The following is a 16,319-nucleotide window of genomic DNA, read 5'->3' on the forward strand; positions in this document are numbered from 1 at the left end:
TCGCTAAATCTACCTATGCAACACTGTATTCGTGAAACATGTTCGGCATGTGATACCGCTGACCACTGCTTTTTTTCTCATGCCCAGCGTTGACGGCAATGTAGAGAACTTTGTGGTTCACGAAGCGTAAAGCTTTTCGTGTGAATTTAAGTTGCAATACTTCTATTCCTAAAGCCCGCAAATATATGAGTCGATGCAGCATCACAAAATGCTATTGATGCTTTGCAGAATATATACCGCAATTATACTCCGTGTGACGCGCAACGACATTCATTCTCATGGCACCAACGCGGACCACGCGAGCGCACAGGCATTAACCAACTCCTTTCATCGTCACTATCGATACATATATTGGCACGCGTCCGAATTGAGTATTGATCAAACACTTGTGCTTCACGTCTGGATTTCGATACCCCAACACGGCGGAACTTGCCATTCTATATCGAAATTGGGAAGCGGCTTTGGGAAGGACGGCCTAAACGAAAAGTGAGGTGCCGTCCCCGCAGTTCGAGTGGTTGGAAGCTTCTTCTAGTAGCTTCCACGACCACCCTACATATGCGTATTATTGAGTTTCACTATACAATACAATACAAGACTATACTATACTATACTAAATACTAAAGCCGTGCGTCGCCCGGAACAGCTCTGGATTTTGCGGTGAGTGTGCGAAAAGTAATATACTACATGTAAGTGGTAGGCCGATCCGCAGCACGCGCAGTGAAGTAGTGACAGGCTGGCTGGATTAGTCCCTGCGACGCAGCCAAGCGTCAAATGAGTGCCACGGGGCATCCACTCCGCCGCTCGCTGTCGTGCTCACCGCTGGCGCTCTGCTGGACAAGTTGAAGCGGTGAGGGACCCACTCTTCGTCTTGGATCCACTATGGTCTGACTCCCTCCGCCGGATCAGCCCCAAGCAGCAGAGATTGACAACGAGTTGATAGTTAGTGCTTTTGCCCGTTCCTCCTCGAACGAAAAGCAACGGAAGGGGGGATTCAAATATACATGCAACTCTATCGAGGAAGGCGCGAAAAAAAATCGCGGCCCGAGCCACGAGCTGGGGCTTACGCCAGCTCCAGCGCCAGAAGGTTGAGCGCTTAAGAGGATTTACAAATAGGCACGCACGTCCGAGATCTGCCAGCGCCATGGGGCCCGATTCAGAGAATTAGAAGCGGAGACTTCCCATGGTCACCTCCTGCAGGATGTCGGCCTGCTGCAGTGGGCACCAGCTCGAGTCGCAGATTTGTTGCCGTGCCTGGGCGTACAAGGCCGAGGACATGTCTAGCTCCGACAGCACCACACTGAACCAGAACATGTCGGCGTCGGTGCTGTACATCTCATCGCGAATGACCTCGGGGGCTACCCACAGAGTCGGTTTCTTGCTCTGGTTGAGCGTCACGATGATCTTGACTTCTGCCACGAAGCTGTCGACGTGGTCGTCGTTCTCGTGGGTCTCGGGCGGCAGCTTCTTCACCGCCACCTTGTCGCCCTTGAAGAAGCCCGAGAACACTTGGCCGAAGTTCTCTGATCAATGGGCTGGTCCGCCTGCACCTCTTTCCACGGGATCCACTAGCTGACCGAATAATTCGCAGTTCGAAGAACTGTCGTTTGGGGCTGTTTTTCGGGTTACATTGGTGCAACATTCTCCAACTCCAGGGATGTCATCGAGTAACGTAGGTGCAACACCAGACATCTCTTTAAGTAACATCGGTGCAACATTCTCCTACTCCAGGAGTAACATAGGTGCAACACCAGCCATCTCAGCGGTTAAACATCAACAGCGCCTGCAGTCGTCCCGAGATCTACGATTACTTCGGCATTCGACAACTCGTGGGCCATGAGGGACGTGCTGTTCAAGCCGGATCCTCAGACCGGCTGCACTGTGCACACTGTGGGGTAGAACGCAAAAGAGAGAGTGAATAATCCAACCCAGTACGATAGGAACCGTTGGTTCAGATAATTGGTATTCTGGCTTCAGCAATCCCTTCTGAGTGTAGTACCCGACAAACTTTATGCGAATGTCAATGTGTATCGCCTTCGCAGATGCCGCCTCTCCATCGAGTTGCTTTAGAGCGGCTTGGTTATCGACTCGTAGTGGCATCGGCTCCTCATGCTTTACACCAAGCTCACCCAATAGCTCACGTATCCCCAGCAGTTCTGCCGCCATTACAGAGGCTGCCGTGTACTCGGCTTCCATAGTGGAGAGCGCCACTCCACCTTGCTTCTTGCACACCCAGCACACTGGCATCCCGTCCAGCGTCACCAGACCTCCAGTCACCGATTTCCTATCCGTCTTATCTGCGGCAAAGTCCGCGTCACTGTAAGCTATAACTTCCAGAGCCTCTTCCACGCCTCTGTTCCCCTTCATCTGGAAACGCAGCTCTTTCGTACCAGCCAAATACTTTAAGATACGCTTGGCGAGCTTCCAGTCCGACATCGAGGGGTTGTGCGTCTTACGCGTTGCTTTATGCACAGCAAAGGATTTGTCTGGACGCGTGCAACGAGAGATCCATAGCAAACTCCCAACTAGCGAGTGGAATCGTCCCACCGTCACGACCCCCACTCCTCCTGACATAGGCAGCGCTTCTGTCATGTCGTTTTCATTCCACTCCATGCCAATCGGCGTACGGATCGCATGCGCCGCTTCCATTCCGAACTCCCGCAACAAATCCTCGATCGCGGCTTCCTGGTCCAGATGGTATCCTTCTACGTGACACGCATACCAAGGAATTTGCTCGCGGCGCCCAGGTCCTTCACTGCCAAGTCAGACAGTTCCCCGAAGAATGCGTCTACATCATACTGTTGCGTTCCAGTGACCAACAGATCGTCTACATACACTCCAACTACGAGCAGCACCCCCAAGCCGCCACCTGTAGTACACACACATGTCCGTGATGCTCTGCTCGAAGCCCAAAGCCAGCAATTTTCTCTGCAACATCTTGCTCCACAATCGTCCAGCCTGTTTGAGGCCGTACAACGCCTTCTTCAGCTCGAGCACCAAATCGTCATCACTTGCAACTCCCAGCTTCTTTTTTATGTCTTCCGAAATCGCCATTCCTTGCGGCAAGCGAATATAAATGACTAGCTCCGGTTCCTTGTCCGCTTTCACGTAGGCGTTCGGCACGTCTCCGTGCTTCGCTGGAACTCTCCATTTCCTCGCCAGCCCCACGATCAGCTTCACACTGGACATGTCGATCACCGCGGCGAACGTGATGCTATAATCCACACCAAACTCTTGTTCATTTCCGCAAGCCACGACCCGCGCCTTTCGGCGCTAGATGTCCCCTGCCGCATCCGTCTTGGTCTTATAGACCCATTTGGTGTGAAGAACGTGTGCTTGCGAGGCGCTTGCACGATCTCCCACACTCCATTCTCCTCCAGAGCACGCAGTTCTTCATTCATGGCCTTCAGCCATTGTTCGCGGTGCCGGCAACGCATAGCCTCGCGAAAATGTTTAGGGCTGCCTCCACCACGCTGTTCACAACGTCCGCGGGTGTCTCCTCCTGCTGCGCGGACTCGTCCGCGTTGTCCGCAGTGTGCTGCGTGACCGAGCGCGTCACAGGCCGCTCTCGTTGCCACGACTTCTTGGCACGTTTTTTGCGTTTCTTCCGGCTGCTCGCAGCCCCGATGCCTTCACCATCAGCCCCCTCAGCGACGTCTTCACCTTCGCTCGTAGACTCGTCCACATTGTCGCCATTTTCGTCCCCCAGGCACAACTTTGCACTAGCTCGTTCTGCGTTTTGTCCACGGTTTCAATGTTTTTCACGTGTTGCGTCGTTATCACTACCCGATCCTTCGGCAGATACACCCTGTGGCCTTTAGTTTCCTCGCCCACGCCGACGATCATTCCTTGCTGCGCGCGGTGCGAGAAGTTCTTGTTACGCGGATCCCTATGCACTGTCCACCGAAAACCGAACACCACTATCTCGCCCAGTGAGGGGGTCTGCATCGTCAACACCATTAGCGGTGACGCCTTCCCCGGATTTGCGCTGGTCGGTGATCTGTACAATATATAAGCAGCATATTGCACGGCGTTCCCCCAAAACGTCAAGGGCAGCCCACAGGCAAAGACCATGCTCCTGGCCATATTCACGATAGTCCTGTGCATACGCTCGTCTTTACCATTACTTGCCTGGTTGTTCGCCTCGCTCCGCTGCCGCGCAACACCCGTCTTCTTGCAGAACAGGTCCACGTTCTGGTACTCGCCCCCAGAATCCGTCCTCAGCACATGAATCCGACAGTCGAAACGCTTCTCAAAGAACACAAGGAAGTCGAACGTGGTCTTGAACGTCTCGAGCATGCGCTCCATCACGTACTGGAGTGTCGGCATCTGCGCTACCCAGGATTCGACCTGTCTGTTTTGTATTTCTCTGCAGTACCGGAGAGATAATGCCCCAGGAGATCAATCTTCACGTCCTCCGGCCATGTAAATCCACATGCAGACTGCCCGAGTATGACTTGTCTCTCGAAACGTCGTCCCCACTCCAGGAATCCAGACCCGAGACCAACGTACAATTCCTTGCCATTGAAAGGCCTGATTGCGAGTTTGTTCTGCCGAGCGTCCGGGTAACGCACACCCTGTTGCTGCTGGAAACCTCCGAGATCGGCTTGAGCTTGCTCGGCTTGAGGAGGTACAGGTGGTGCTGGCGTCTGCGCGGCAGCGCACTCTGCTTCGTACAGACGCTGTAAATGCGACGGCCGAATGTAGTCGGGTTGTCGTTGCTCGAAATACTGCGGCGATACCGTGGGTCTGCGCAGGGCTGCTGCGGGCGGCGTGCGAGGCGGTGCTTCAAGCAAGTCAATGTGCATCCTCGATCCGCGTCCGAGCTCGGACGCGAAGAGGCCAGCGTTCGCTATGTGCGGGTGCTTGATTCTCGCGAACCTTGTCTCATCCTCGTTTAGGCGTTTGTATATCGCGTTCTGCGAGGCCTTAAGTTTTGCATGCGACTCCTCAAGTCTCACCAACTGTTCCGACATCCCCTTCAAGAGCGTCATTAGGTCCGCAGTCGTGGCCCCCGTTGCCGGCGCGGGAGCACCAGCATCGTTGCCATCACCCCTTTCGTGGGTGACAGCGGTGCTCAGCTCTTCAGCGTCATCCACCATGCCAGTCCTTGCTGCGACTGGCAACGGGAGCTGCAGGCGTAGGCGTTGGTGCGCCAGGGCCTTTGTTCTCGTCGGTGGTCATGTTTCTTTGGGCTCAAAATCTGTTCAAGCCGGATCCTCAGACCGGCTGCACTGTGCACACTGTGGGGTAGAACGCAAAAGAGAGAGAGTGAAATTGTTATTCCTACTCGTGCCTGTACTAACTAGTGTCTTCGTGTCCAGGCGATCGCAGTTCCCGGTGCCTCCCATCTCTGGTCTTACCCACCAGTTTCCAACACGTGCTGTTCTTGTCGCTGCAGGGAGAGTTCGCCTTCATGGTACCGCCGCCGCACCGGCTGCGCCGCCCGCTCACTACGGCCACCCGGCCAGTTTCTTCTGGCTCATCGACGAGTCCGTGAACACCTACGTCGAGCATTATTTCGAGCTCCGTCTATTGACCTTATCGATGGGATGCCTGTTCAAGTTACTCAAAATGTCCGTCCTACCAAGGGTGCCGCTAATGGTACTTTGGGTACTCTAGAACATGTCGCCTTCTCTGCTAATACGACCTTCAAAATTGTTCATGACTCGAACGCTGGTATTGATGGAAAGATTGCCTCCAGCCACCACTTTATGCACTCGTCCGTAATTATTTTTTTTCAGGTCAGACTTGCTACCACCGTGTTTCCATTAGCCAGAACTATGGAAGACCGTGCAACGGCGATCTGGTGGCACCGGTAGATCGCGACAGACTACGCCTAGACGGCCATCCACTCGTACACTTGTGAGCCCTCTCGACCGTACTAGGGCTACTCTGGGCGAAGAGGTCGTTCTTCAAGTCGTTGCGCACTGGTACGACAACACCGCTCGATGAATCTGCTGGTCCTGAAAGCACTGAAGCGACTCAGCCAAGCCGACAGCCACAGCAACCAACTTGTCCACTACGGGACTGATGAAAAGACCACGGCACTGTGCTGCCTCTGACTAGTACTTAGTGGGGTTACCCACGTAATTTCATCTGAATAATCATGCATCTTAGTAGGATTTGCGAGCCCCGGGTTGTTTCGGTGACCCGGGCCGTCGCCAGACGCTTCATTTTGCCACCTTTCGACGACTCACAGGCGTACTCTAAGAACTCTATTGCCCTCTCCAAGCCTGTCACTGGCGAGAAAAGATCGCTATCTCTTCATTTGCAACAGCTCCCTATCATTTCTGCGGTCGCTTCTACCATTTATAAATGCAAGGGGAGACACTGGAATCTATGGTTGTCGTCGAATGGAAGTCGTCGGTCGGAATCATGAATAAGCCCCAGCAAATATACGTGTTGGTTTCTCGCGTCGTTTCTCGTTCGGTTTTCTCGACTTTATCTCCCTTTACTCCTACCCTTGCTCAGTGGTCCAAGTCTCCAACATCGGCGTTGCAAGAAGACAAACGGTTATGCGCTCTATCCGCTGCCGTTTTGCAATATTTTAAAATACCAATTAATCTATTCCTTTTCAGTCTATATGTCGTTTGTTTCAACCTTCGAACTGCGTCTTCCCCCTGGCTCCACCACCCGGGTCCCCGAATAATCATTAATGAACGGAGGCGACCTGCACGAGGTCTGGATGTTGCCTGAAAAAATCCGCGGCTGTCGCTCGAGAGATCAGATAAAGTACCTGTCACAGGCATTATACTCGAGTACAAATTATTTGAAATAATTGGGGGGGGTTACTTAATAAAAACTGGATGGGTCAACATACCAGCATAAGCACAGGTAATTCAACATCACAGTCCAGTCAAAGGCCTGCTGAACCAACCTCAATGAATCATATTCAGCAGGTATTTCGATTTGAGAATAATGGGGTCTGAGTGGCATCCGCCTAAGGCCGTTCTTAACGGAGCGGGTGTGCGATAGGCTCGGTAGGCCGGGGTAGCCTGCGAACCGGCTCTGTGCAGCAATCGGGACTACCTCGAGGGAATTTTCGATCACGGATCGGTAGGCCCCCTACGCCCTACGCGAGGGGTGTGTGTGCGCTGTCCGCGGTAGGCTGCCCTGATGCAGACTCTCTATCCTAGGTGCGGATTTCTCGTAATTAGCTCAAAACCATCCCGAACTTTAGGTGCAGGATGTTTGACACTCTTGTTACCATTAGTTGAAAAACAAATATGCATCCTTTATGTTAAGTTTTAGCTGGCAAATTTCAAAAGCTGGAAAACGTTCTTGGTCGGTTCGCGTAAAATCGCAGATCTGCATTATTGACGTCAAGCCAGCAGTAGTAAATGCGTACATGAGCCCCTTCACTACCAAACCATCGATCACTTCCTGGCACGTGTGGGCTGAGGCGGCGTCCCATATGAGGGCAATCTTTTGTCCGGGAAAATAATGATCAGGAAGTCGACATGCGTTTTTGCCGGTGATGTTATTTTGCCTATAACATTAGGTAGGTAAAACGCCGCTTCTGACCGATCGCATCCCACAAACGCTTTTAGAAAAACAGGCGTAGCCACCCCTCTATCCAACATTTTTGTTGGTTGTTGGAACCCCTTCGAGGTCGCTGAACTCCTATGCTTGATACCCCGCTCTGGTAGTATATATATGTTATCCAAGTGTTTCATGCGACGTTAGAGGATCGCCTTCGCTCCCTCACTCAAAGTTCCGATGCCAGGTGGTTCAGATGCGCGCTACGCGCCTGATGAATCTCCTCAGTCTCAAGACGCTACACCTACTGGTGTGGGGGATCTACGTGATTGCACAGCCAGCTCTGGTTTCCCCTCATCATGCAGCGGTTCTGATGAGAGCAAGTTTGAGAGTAGAGACGTTCCGAAGTCGACAGCTACTCAAGGCGAGCCAGACCGCGAACGCCAGCAAGGCGTCCGCGGAGACGAGCACGTCAACTACGAGGAATCGGATCAAGAAGACGGTGGGCGCAAGAGCGACAGTGCCAGGGAACCTAGCTGCCGCTCGCCGAAGCCAGGACCCGGCGGAGGCGAAGGCGGTGGTCGACCTCCTAAACTTCGGCAGCGATTTGGCCCCGATAAAGATTACCTTCTTGCTGTTCAAGTAAACACCTGACACGAGGCAACAGGAAATTTTCCAGGTGGCCCAGGCACAGCTGTCCCCGGCCGATCTGAAAGGAACGTGTGATTGTAGAGAATGGCAGGTGCGCCCAGGATGGCGCACGCGTGGGACACCCGAGTGTGTCCCGCTCTGGAGTTTGTGGAGATTTGGACGCCCGGCAACGTATAACCCCACAGATTCGGAGGCGTTTGCAGCGCCCAGTCCGACCGCCGGCCTTGTTTGACCGTGCGTATCCCGACAGAGGAAATCAAGAGCACTCAGTTAACGTATCCCGAAGTGCCACCCGACTTGACGGGGCCGGAGCATCCGACGACATCAACCACAGCCCAAGACAAGAAGACACCCACCCACGAACACCCAAGAGAAATATCGACACCCCGAAGGAAGACACCGTCCAGGTTGCAGAGTTAAAGAAGACCACGAGCGAGCTGCACTGAAGTTAAAGACCTCAAGCAGCGAGACTACGTGCAGCGCCTGAGCTCGTGGAGTCGCCCGCAACCTGAATTGGAGATTGGTCACCTGAATGGAGAATGTTCCACCCGAATCGAAGACGATCTGTCTGAATGGACGAAGTTCAGGATGAAGAGCCCAAAACCTTGCATCACGATGCGTTGGCCCAGCGGCTTCGACACGATGCTGTCGCTGAGCGAGCAGTTGCTGTGGAGGAGGTGTCGGAACGCGTGGAACAACGTGCTCTCCGTGATGATCATGCTCGTCTTTGTGGTGGCAATAACGGAGTTGTCGGGGCCTCGTTCGAGACGCTCGAGCTCGATGTGCAGGTCGGTGTGATAAAGCGTATACAGCCTCCACTGCTCCATGATCGCATCGATGCCGTGTACGTTGCGGTCTGTCACGTCTGAAGTCATGGTTGCTCGTAGAAAGTCGAGCTGCATGCTGGGGCCAGAAGGATTACAGGGTCCGTTGTGAGTGGTGGCGTGGCCGTGCTTAAAGCGGCTGAAGTACTCCACTGCCACTGTAACGGGGTTACACACACAAGTGACAACTGTCACTTGTGCATGACATTTGTCACTTATGGTTTAACAGATAAATATCTGTTAAAGGTTTTAGATACTTCCTCACATTGGTGTAAGACACACCAATGGATACATTGAAGTGGGCCACCACAATGAGTGGTCCACACATACCCAAAGATCCTATTGGTAGAAAACAGCATCTTTCTACCAATCAGAGACATGCATATTAGCGGGGCTCTGACAGCCAGTCGCTGCCAACCCTTTCATAGATGATAAACAGTTTTTAGCAGATTTTAGAGGAAGATCAATTTACAAACAATACAGCTCTCATTTTACCTTAAACTACCTACTTGGTGTTTTATTTGATTTATATTATACTTGTGGACTCAAGTATAATTAATTCAAATTATCAATAAACGCCTACGCTTCCTCATACACGTAACGCGACGTGTAAGCTAAAGTAGTGAGCCAAAGTAGGCCCACTACACCTGGTAGCACTTTGTAGTCCGTCCAACGACCGACTACTTGACGTTCGTACGAGGTGTACGAACGCGGAGCCGAGAACCACATGAGCACGGAGGTGCCCATGGAGAGCTCCAATACGCCTGCAACTCATGTTGCACGCGCGGACTGCCCCCACCTGTCTGACACAGAGTGGTAAGCCCTCCAACGACTGGCAACAGTCATTGGGGAGGCGGCGATAGCCACAATGTTGCGTACGCTATCGCCGACAGAGCAACATGGTGTTGCTCTGGGATTCATCATGAAGGAGCAGCGCGATGGTGCTTCCTCAACAACGGCGTCGTCGGGGACGACACCGCGTGCTCAATCATTAAAATTGAGCGTGAGCAATTATGTAGGAAGAGAGGGCGAGCCTCTCCTCCGATGGCTTGTCGAACTCGACACAGCCATTGCGGCTCGACGTATCGTCGACCCGTTGTCAAAGGTTGCGTTCGCCATGTCATGTCTTGGAGGACGAGCTAGGAGTTGGGCGTACGGACGCCGACTCTCCGATCCTACGTGCTTTAGCACGTACGAGATATTCAAAGAGGAGCTCAGACAAGCGTTTGAGCCCCCGCAAAATGAGTTCCGGTCGAGGACGGAATTCCTCGACCTGCAGCAGGGTAAGCATGACGTCCATGCTTACGCACACCGCGCACGATACTTGGTCTCAAATATCGTGACCAATCCAATTGACGAGGCGACTAAGGTCGTCACGTTCATGAAGGGACTGAGAGATGGGCCTGTGAAGACCTATCTCTTCCGAGAGTACCCGAGTACTCTCGAAGCTGCGATTACTCTCGCAATGCAAGAAGAGTTTAGCCTGTGGCAGGCTAAACTGCATGCGAGCGTGCCGAGGTCGCAACCGCGCCCGGTAGTGAGCACGGGAGGTCCGGAACCAAAGGACCTCTCGAATGCAACAACTGCTGGTTACCAGCAGCAGGGAGGTAACGTGCGGTGGTTCCGTTGCGGAAGGATCGGTCACTTTGCACGGGAGTATACAGCTCCCATGCCCCCTGGAGGTGGCCGTCGTGGCGATGCTAGGCATCGCCGCGGACCAACAAAAAACGTGAACATCCAGTAGGCGCGGGGCGCCCTACTGGTAATGCAGTCGCGCGTGCCGACATCGGGCACGCGACACTGAGGACTGCAGCCCCCAGTGAGACCAGCTCTCACTGCAAGAAACAAGATGACAGGCCGAACCTAGTCATCTTGAAGGTTTATTCGAAGAGAGCGAGTGACTCTCTTCGAGCTTTGGTAGATTCAGGCGCGTCGAACAACTTTGTTCGACTACGAAGCCTGCCGAGACTTGACTTCGAGGAGGTAGATACACCTCGAAGTCTTCTGGAGGTACGGCTGGCAACAGGTGCCATCGTGAAGACCGAGAAGCGCGTCGTGAACGTGCGCTTCTCGTACAAACAACGAGTGTTTGTCGGACACTTTATCGTCCTGGACCTGGACGATAAATTCGACGTAGTAATGGGCATGCCGTGGCTTGCACGGCATGATCCGGTGATAGACTGGAAGAAGCGCACGCTCGTGCGCTTCGGCCGCGACAGCGGAACAGAGAGCGATGGCCCTGTTACCGCAGCGCGCGCACCAGCAGGTGCGCGCGGCTCACCAGTCGAGACAGCGCTTTATGCCGCTGTCGCGGAGTGCCCAAGAAGTGCGCGAGGGCGCGCACAAGTGAGACCCACGTCGGCAATGCTGCCGACGTCGGAAGAAAAAGATGTGTTGGTTCCGGGAACCAACACCCACGTTCAAGCGTGTAAGGGACAGTCCCTGACCCGAAGCGGTCAGGTCGACAACGACGCACCCTCGGTCATGAGGGGCTCCGCCAATGAATGGCGTCGAGGTGACGAAGGCGTGTCAACTCCGGGAGTTGACGCTGCAAACAGTGCGGACGGTTGCAAACGTACCGCACTGACGCAATTTGCATGCTGTCGTGCAGCCGGGCTGCACGACGAAGCGCCATGCGATCCAGCCGGGCTTGATACCGCGCGCCCGCGGACAGGGTCCGCCGGCGAACAACTGTCCACGGCCGGGCCTGGACCAGAAGAACAACTGTGCGGAGCCGGGCTCCGCACAACAAGAAGACGGCGCAAGCGGAGAACGCTGCGCAAGTCTCGGTCCGGGACCGAGACGCAACAAGAGCAGTCTGCTGGGCAGACTGCGGCGGTGACGCCGAATGTTAAGACGCTAAGCGTCTTGACGCGCACCGATACTGGACTCCAGTATCGTGACATGGAACTCGCTAGTCCTCCGACGACGGCGTCGGAGTTGACTTCGCTTCCAGCCATGAGCTGGAAGCGCTTCACGCGCGACTTGCACGATGGACGCATCGAGCAAGTCTGCGTTCTTTCGGACAGCGAAAGAACGGCGAGCGAGAGCGAAGAGCTGAGGCAGCTCTTCATGGGAAGTGCCACTGAGAGTGAAGACACTCTCAGTGCGAAGACGAAGCGAGAGCGCTTCGAGGAACAAGGTTGGGACTCGCTGAAGTCGAGTCCCTATTACGAATTGTTGAGGGAGTACAAAGACGTACTCCCGGAAGAGATTCCTGCGGAGCTTCCGCAGGATAAGGGCATTCAGCACGAGATTGATCTCGTGCCGGGCACGAAGTACTGTGTCACGCGGCAGTGGCCACTGCCGCGAGAGCAAGTAAAAGCAATCGACGACTTCTTTGAAAGTCGTCGCAAAGCTGGACAAGTGCGGAAATCGAAGTCCCCGCACAGTGCTCCGACGTTCTGTGTCAAGAAGCCACAGGGCGGATGGCTCATCGTTCATGCCTACAACAAGCTGAACGATGCGACGGTACCGGCGCAGACGCCGATACCGCGAAAAGATGTTATCATCGATTCGATGGCCGGGAGCACCGTTTACAGTGCTCTCGACTTGCGAGATGGATTTTATCAAATCCTAATGCGTGAGAGCGATATCCCTCTCACGGTAGTGAGCACGCCAAGCGGCATGCTCTGGGAATGGCTAGTAATGCCACAGGGGCTTAAGAACGCCCCTGCGACTTTCAACAGGTGCGTGACGCACTTGTTGCGCTCGGTGCGCGACTTCGCGCCGAGCTACTTCGATGATCTGTTCATCCACAACCGAGCTGTGGACGGGAAGACCGACGTAGGGATGCACAGGATCCATCTCCGGAAGCTACTTGAGCTTGTGCGAAAGCATAAGCTCTACGCGAACCTGAAGAAGTGTATCTTCGGGGCGAGCGAGATACCCGTCCTCGGGTGTCTCGTAGGGGAAAACGGTGTTAGCCCTGACCCGGAAAAGGTCAGAGTGATTAATGAATGGCCAACGCCATCAAGTGTCAAGGAACTGAGGAAGTTCCTTGGCTTGGCCACGTACTTGCACAAGTACGTGGAGGATTATGCGGGCAAGATCCGCCCGCTGTCACAGCTTCTTAAGAAAGAAGCTGTGTGGAATTGGACACCCGATTGCCAAAAGGCATTCGAAGCAGTCAAGCGGGGCTTGACTGAGGCGCCGATCTTGGCAGTGGCTGACCAAGATCGCCCATTTCACGTAGTGTGTGACGCATCCGATTTCGCGATCGGATGCGCGTTGATGCAGCACGATCACGAGGGCCGTGATCGTGTCGTCTACTACCAATCGCGTCAGCTGAAGCCAGCTGAGCGCAACTATCCGGTGCATGACAAGGAACTCCTTGCCATGAAGTATGCACTCGCAAAGTTCCGAGTGTACTTGCTTGGGAGTAGACCATTTGTGGTCTACACCGACCATGCATCACTGCGCACCGCAGTGAAGTCGCCACACATATCACAAAGAATGGCGAGATGGCTCTCATTCTTTGCGGAGTATAACTTCCGGGTCGAATACAAACCCGGAAGATTGAACGTGGTGGCCGACGCGTTATCACGTCGGCCGGACTATGCAGAAGCTGTTGACGTCAATGCCATTGACGCCATGCGATCGAGCAAACCCACATCATCTCTGTTGGATGATGTGAAGGCCGCGTACGCGCACGACGCGGACGCGAAACTCTTGTTGGCCTATGGCACAGCGCCTTCTGACAAGGCTCGTCAGAAGTTGCCCAAACACCTTCGTGCGCGTGCACACCGATATCGGGTGCACGACGGACTACTGCTTTACAATGCAGTCGACGACAACGCGGACCGCGTTGTCGTGCCGAATGACCATGACCTGCGACTCAGGATCATGTACGAGTATCACGATGCCCCGACTGCGGGACATCTCGGACGTGAGAAGACTTACGTCCTTCTCACGCGCGACTTCTACTGGCACCACCAGTATAAGTGGGTGCGCAAGTACATCCGTGCTTGCGAGGTATGCCAACGCGTGAAGCCTGCGCCATTCGCGCAGGCTCCGTTACAATCACTACCGACTCCGTCGGAGTGTTGGAAGTCCATGTCATTGGACTTCATCTTTGGTCTTCCCCCGGACAGCGGAGGGAATACCGGTGTTGTGGTCTTCGTCGACCGCTTCAGCAAGATGGTACATCTTGCTGCGGTGCCGGCAGAGGTGACCGCGAAGCAGACGGCCCGTCTGTTCGTCGACATGGTGTTCAAACACCATGGCATGCCGACCGACATCGTGTCGGACAGAGACCCGCGCTTCACAGCGCACCTGTGGCAAGAAGTGTTTACACTTCTTGGGAGCCAGCTTTCCATGTCGACTGCGGATCATCCGCAGACGGACGGTCAAACCGAGCGCGTGAATCGCGTGCTCGTCGACATTTTGAAGAGCTACGCTCACTCGTTCCAAAACTGGAGCGAGTGTTTGTCGATGGCGGAATTCGCCATCAACAACTCGGTGCATGCCTCGACCGGGCATACACCGTTCTACGTGAATGCCATGCGGCATCCCCGTCTGCCGAGTTTACTCGGAGTGGTGGCTCCCACTTTAAGTGGGGGAGGATCTACTACTGCAACACAGTAGTCGCAAAAAGCCGCTGACACCTGCACAGTGTCAGCCGCGACAACAAGGAACAAGACAACCGGGTCTGCGCGGGGCGCAGACCTTGGCAGGAAGAACCAACGGTCAGCGCAGTGCGCTGACCCCCAGAACAAGGAAAACGAGTCTGTGCAGAGCACAGACTCTACAAGGAACAAGGACCACGGGTCTGCGCAGGGCGCAGACACCGCGAAGAACCACGCAGAGGCCGGGCCTCTTGCGGAGAGCGAGCTGAACGAGTTCAGCTCGGATGCGATTGGCTTTATCAATAAAAGACAAGCCGTAATTCGGTTTGTCCAGGACACGATTGCAGCTTCTGCGGATAAGCAGAAGCTGAACGCCGATAATATTGGCAGGGGCAACACAAATGAATTCAACGTGAATTCATTGGTTTTGTTATCTACTCAAAACCTGCCCAAACATGCAGTTTCGGATTTCGGAGCAAGCAAGCTTGCTCCGCGCTTCATCGGGCCATTCACGGTGATGGCACGCCACGGTAACGCATACACGCTAGACATACCGTCTAGCATGCGGCTCCACCCGACATTTTATGTCGGGCGGTTAAAGTCATACCTCCAACACGAGCCAAGTGGCTCGTCTGACCCGAAGAGACAGACTCGACAGGGGAAACCCTCTCCAGCGCGACTACGCGCTGGAGCAGTTAATACAGTCGGGCCTACAGCCCGACCGGCACGTTCAAGGCGGTCTGGGAGACCGCCAGAGCCGGGACACGAAGGAACAGAGCGGCAACCGCCGCGCTCTGAATGTACTCCACGACCGTCACTTGGTCGTGGAGCAACACGAGATGAAGGTCAACACGGCGTTGACCATCGGGGCGTGTTTCCACCACCTCCGCCACCGCTGCGAGAAGCACGCGGAGAAATTCGCTGGTTCGTCCAGCGAATTGTTGATCATAGGAAAACAATCCGAGGTCCTGATTGTTTTCGTATTCGCTGGAGTGGTTTCTCTCCCCAACACGACACGTTGGAACCACGGAACGTCCTGGTGGAAGACGTTCCGGACATGGTGAAGGAATACGAAACCCAACACGCACTACCAGCAAGAAGGTAGTGCGAGCGCTGTAGTAATCTACAACGCCTGACGACTCGCGTGCTAGATAATTAGCACGGAGATCATTGAAGCTCTCAGGTATACATATAGTATACCTGTTGTGGTCGCGGTTGCTAATATGCACCGCCACCTGGACGGACAGTGCGCACGGCGCACGGACACCAGCCTCCACCGCAACAGCGTGGAGTTGCTAATACTTGCCACTTCGAGAAGGACTCGAAGTGCTTTGGCGCTTGCTTACCCGATCACGGTAAGCAACAGAAATTCGCTTAGAGATGTCGACGCATAGACGCGGTCGACATCGAAGAATCGTACACAGACACTGTGTTGTCTGTCCCCGTGGTAGCGGCGCACCTCGCGCTACCGCGCATTGTACACAGCAACAGAGAGTTTACACTCTGTTGCAATGGTGGTCTTCAGCTTGATCGTGCTCATTGCGGATGAGCACGGAAACCCCAGCACAAACAATTGACAAGCAGTCAATATTAATTGACGTGTCGAGACCGACACGTCTAAGCTTAACGGGGGGATGGTGTAACGGGGTTACACACACAAGTGACAACAGTCACTTGTGCACGACAACGGTCACAAGTGACAACTGTCACTTGTGCATGGCAATTGCCGCTTATGGTTTAACAGATAAATATCTGTTAAAGGTTTTAGATACTTCCTCACATTGGTGTAAGACACACC

At 54.1% G+C, this 16,319-nt stretch overlaps 4 protein-coding genes across 4 annotated transcripts; 1 reads left to right on the top strand and 3 right to left on the bottom strand.

The window, feature by feature from the left end:
- Window positions 1–1,161: 1,161 nt before the first annotated feature.
- IUM83_02638 (Integrase catalytic core protein) lies at window positions 1,162–3,186 on the bottom strand (the record flags this gene model as incomplete). The annotated part of the gene is made up of 3 exons (XM_067926577.1): window positions 1,162–1,520; window positions 2,127–2,752; window positions 2,867–3,186. The coding sequence occupies 3 exons, from the start codon at window positions 3,184–3,186 to the stop codon at window positions 1,162–1,164; spliced, it is 1,305 nt and encodes a 434-aa protein (XP_067796559.1).
- Window positions 3,187–3,403: 217 nt separating this feature from the next.
- Window positions 3,404–4,326, bottom strand: IUM83_02639 (Integrase catalytic core protein; the record flags this gene model as incomplete). The annotated part of the gene is made up of 2 exons (XM_067926578.1): window positions 3,404–3,729; window positions 4,119–4,326. The coding sequence occupies 2 exons, from the start codon at window positions 4,324–4,326 to the stop codon at window positions 3,404–3,406; spliced, it is 534 nt and encodes a 177-aa protein (XP_067796632.1).
- Window positions 4,327–8,654: 4,328 nt separating this feature from the next.
- Window positions 8,655–9,032, bottom strand: IUM83_02640 (bZIP transcription factor 1; the record flags this gene model as incomplete). The annotated part of the gene is made up of 1 exon (XM_067926579.1): window positions 8,655–9,032. The coding sequence occupies one exon, from the start codon at window positions 9,030–9,032 to the stop codon at window positions 8,655–8,657; it is 378 nt and encodes a 125-aa protein (XP_067796583.1).
- A 1,881-nt stretch (window positions 9,033–10,913) lies between these two features.
- On the top strand, window positions 10,914–14,540 carry IUM83_02641 (reverse transcriptase; the record flags this gene model as incomplete). Its single annotated transcript, XM_067926580.1, has 2 exons — window positions 10,914–11,220; window positions 11,566–14,540. 2 exons carry the CDS (start codon window positions 10,914–10,916, stop codon window positions 14,538–14,540), a joined length of 3,282 nt encoding a protein of 1,093 aa, XP_067796770.1.
- Between the last annotated feature and the right edge of the window lie 1,779 nt (window positions 14,541–16,319).

This window comes from Phytophthora cinnamomi (assembly GCF_018691715.1).
Source record: "Phytophthora cinnamomi strain GKB4 chromosome Unknown Contig16, whole genome shotgun sequence".
Classification (NCBI taxonomy): domain Eukaryota; phylum Oomycota; class Peronosporomycetes; order Peronosporales; family Peronosporaceae; genus Phytophthora; species Phytophthora cinnamomi.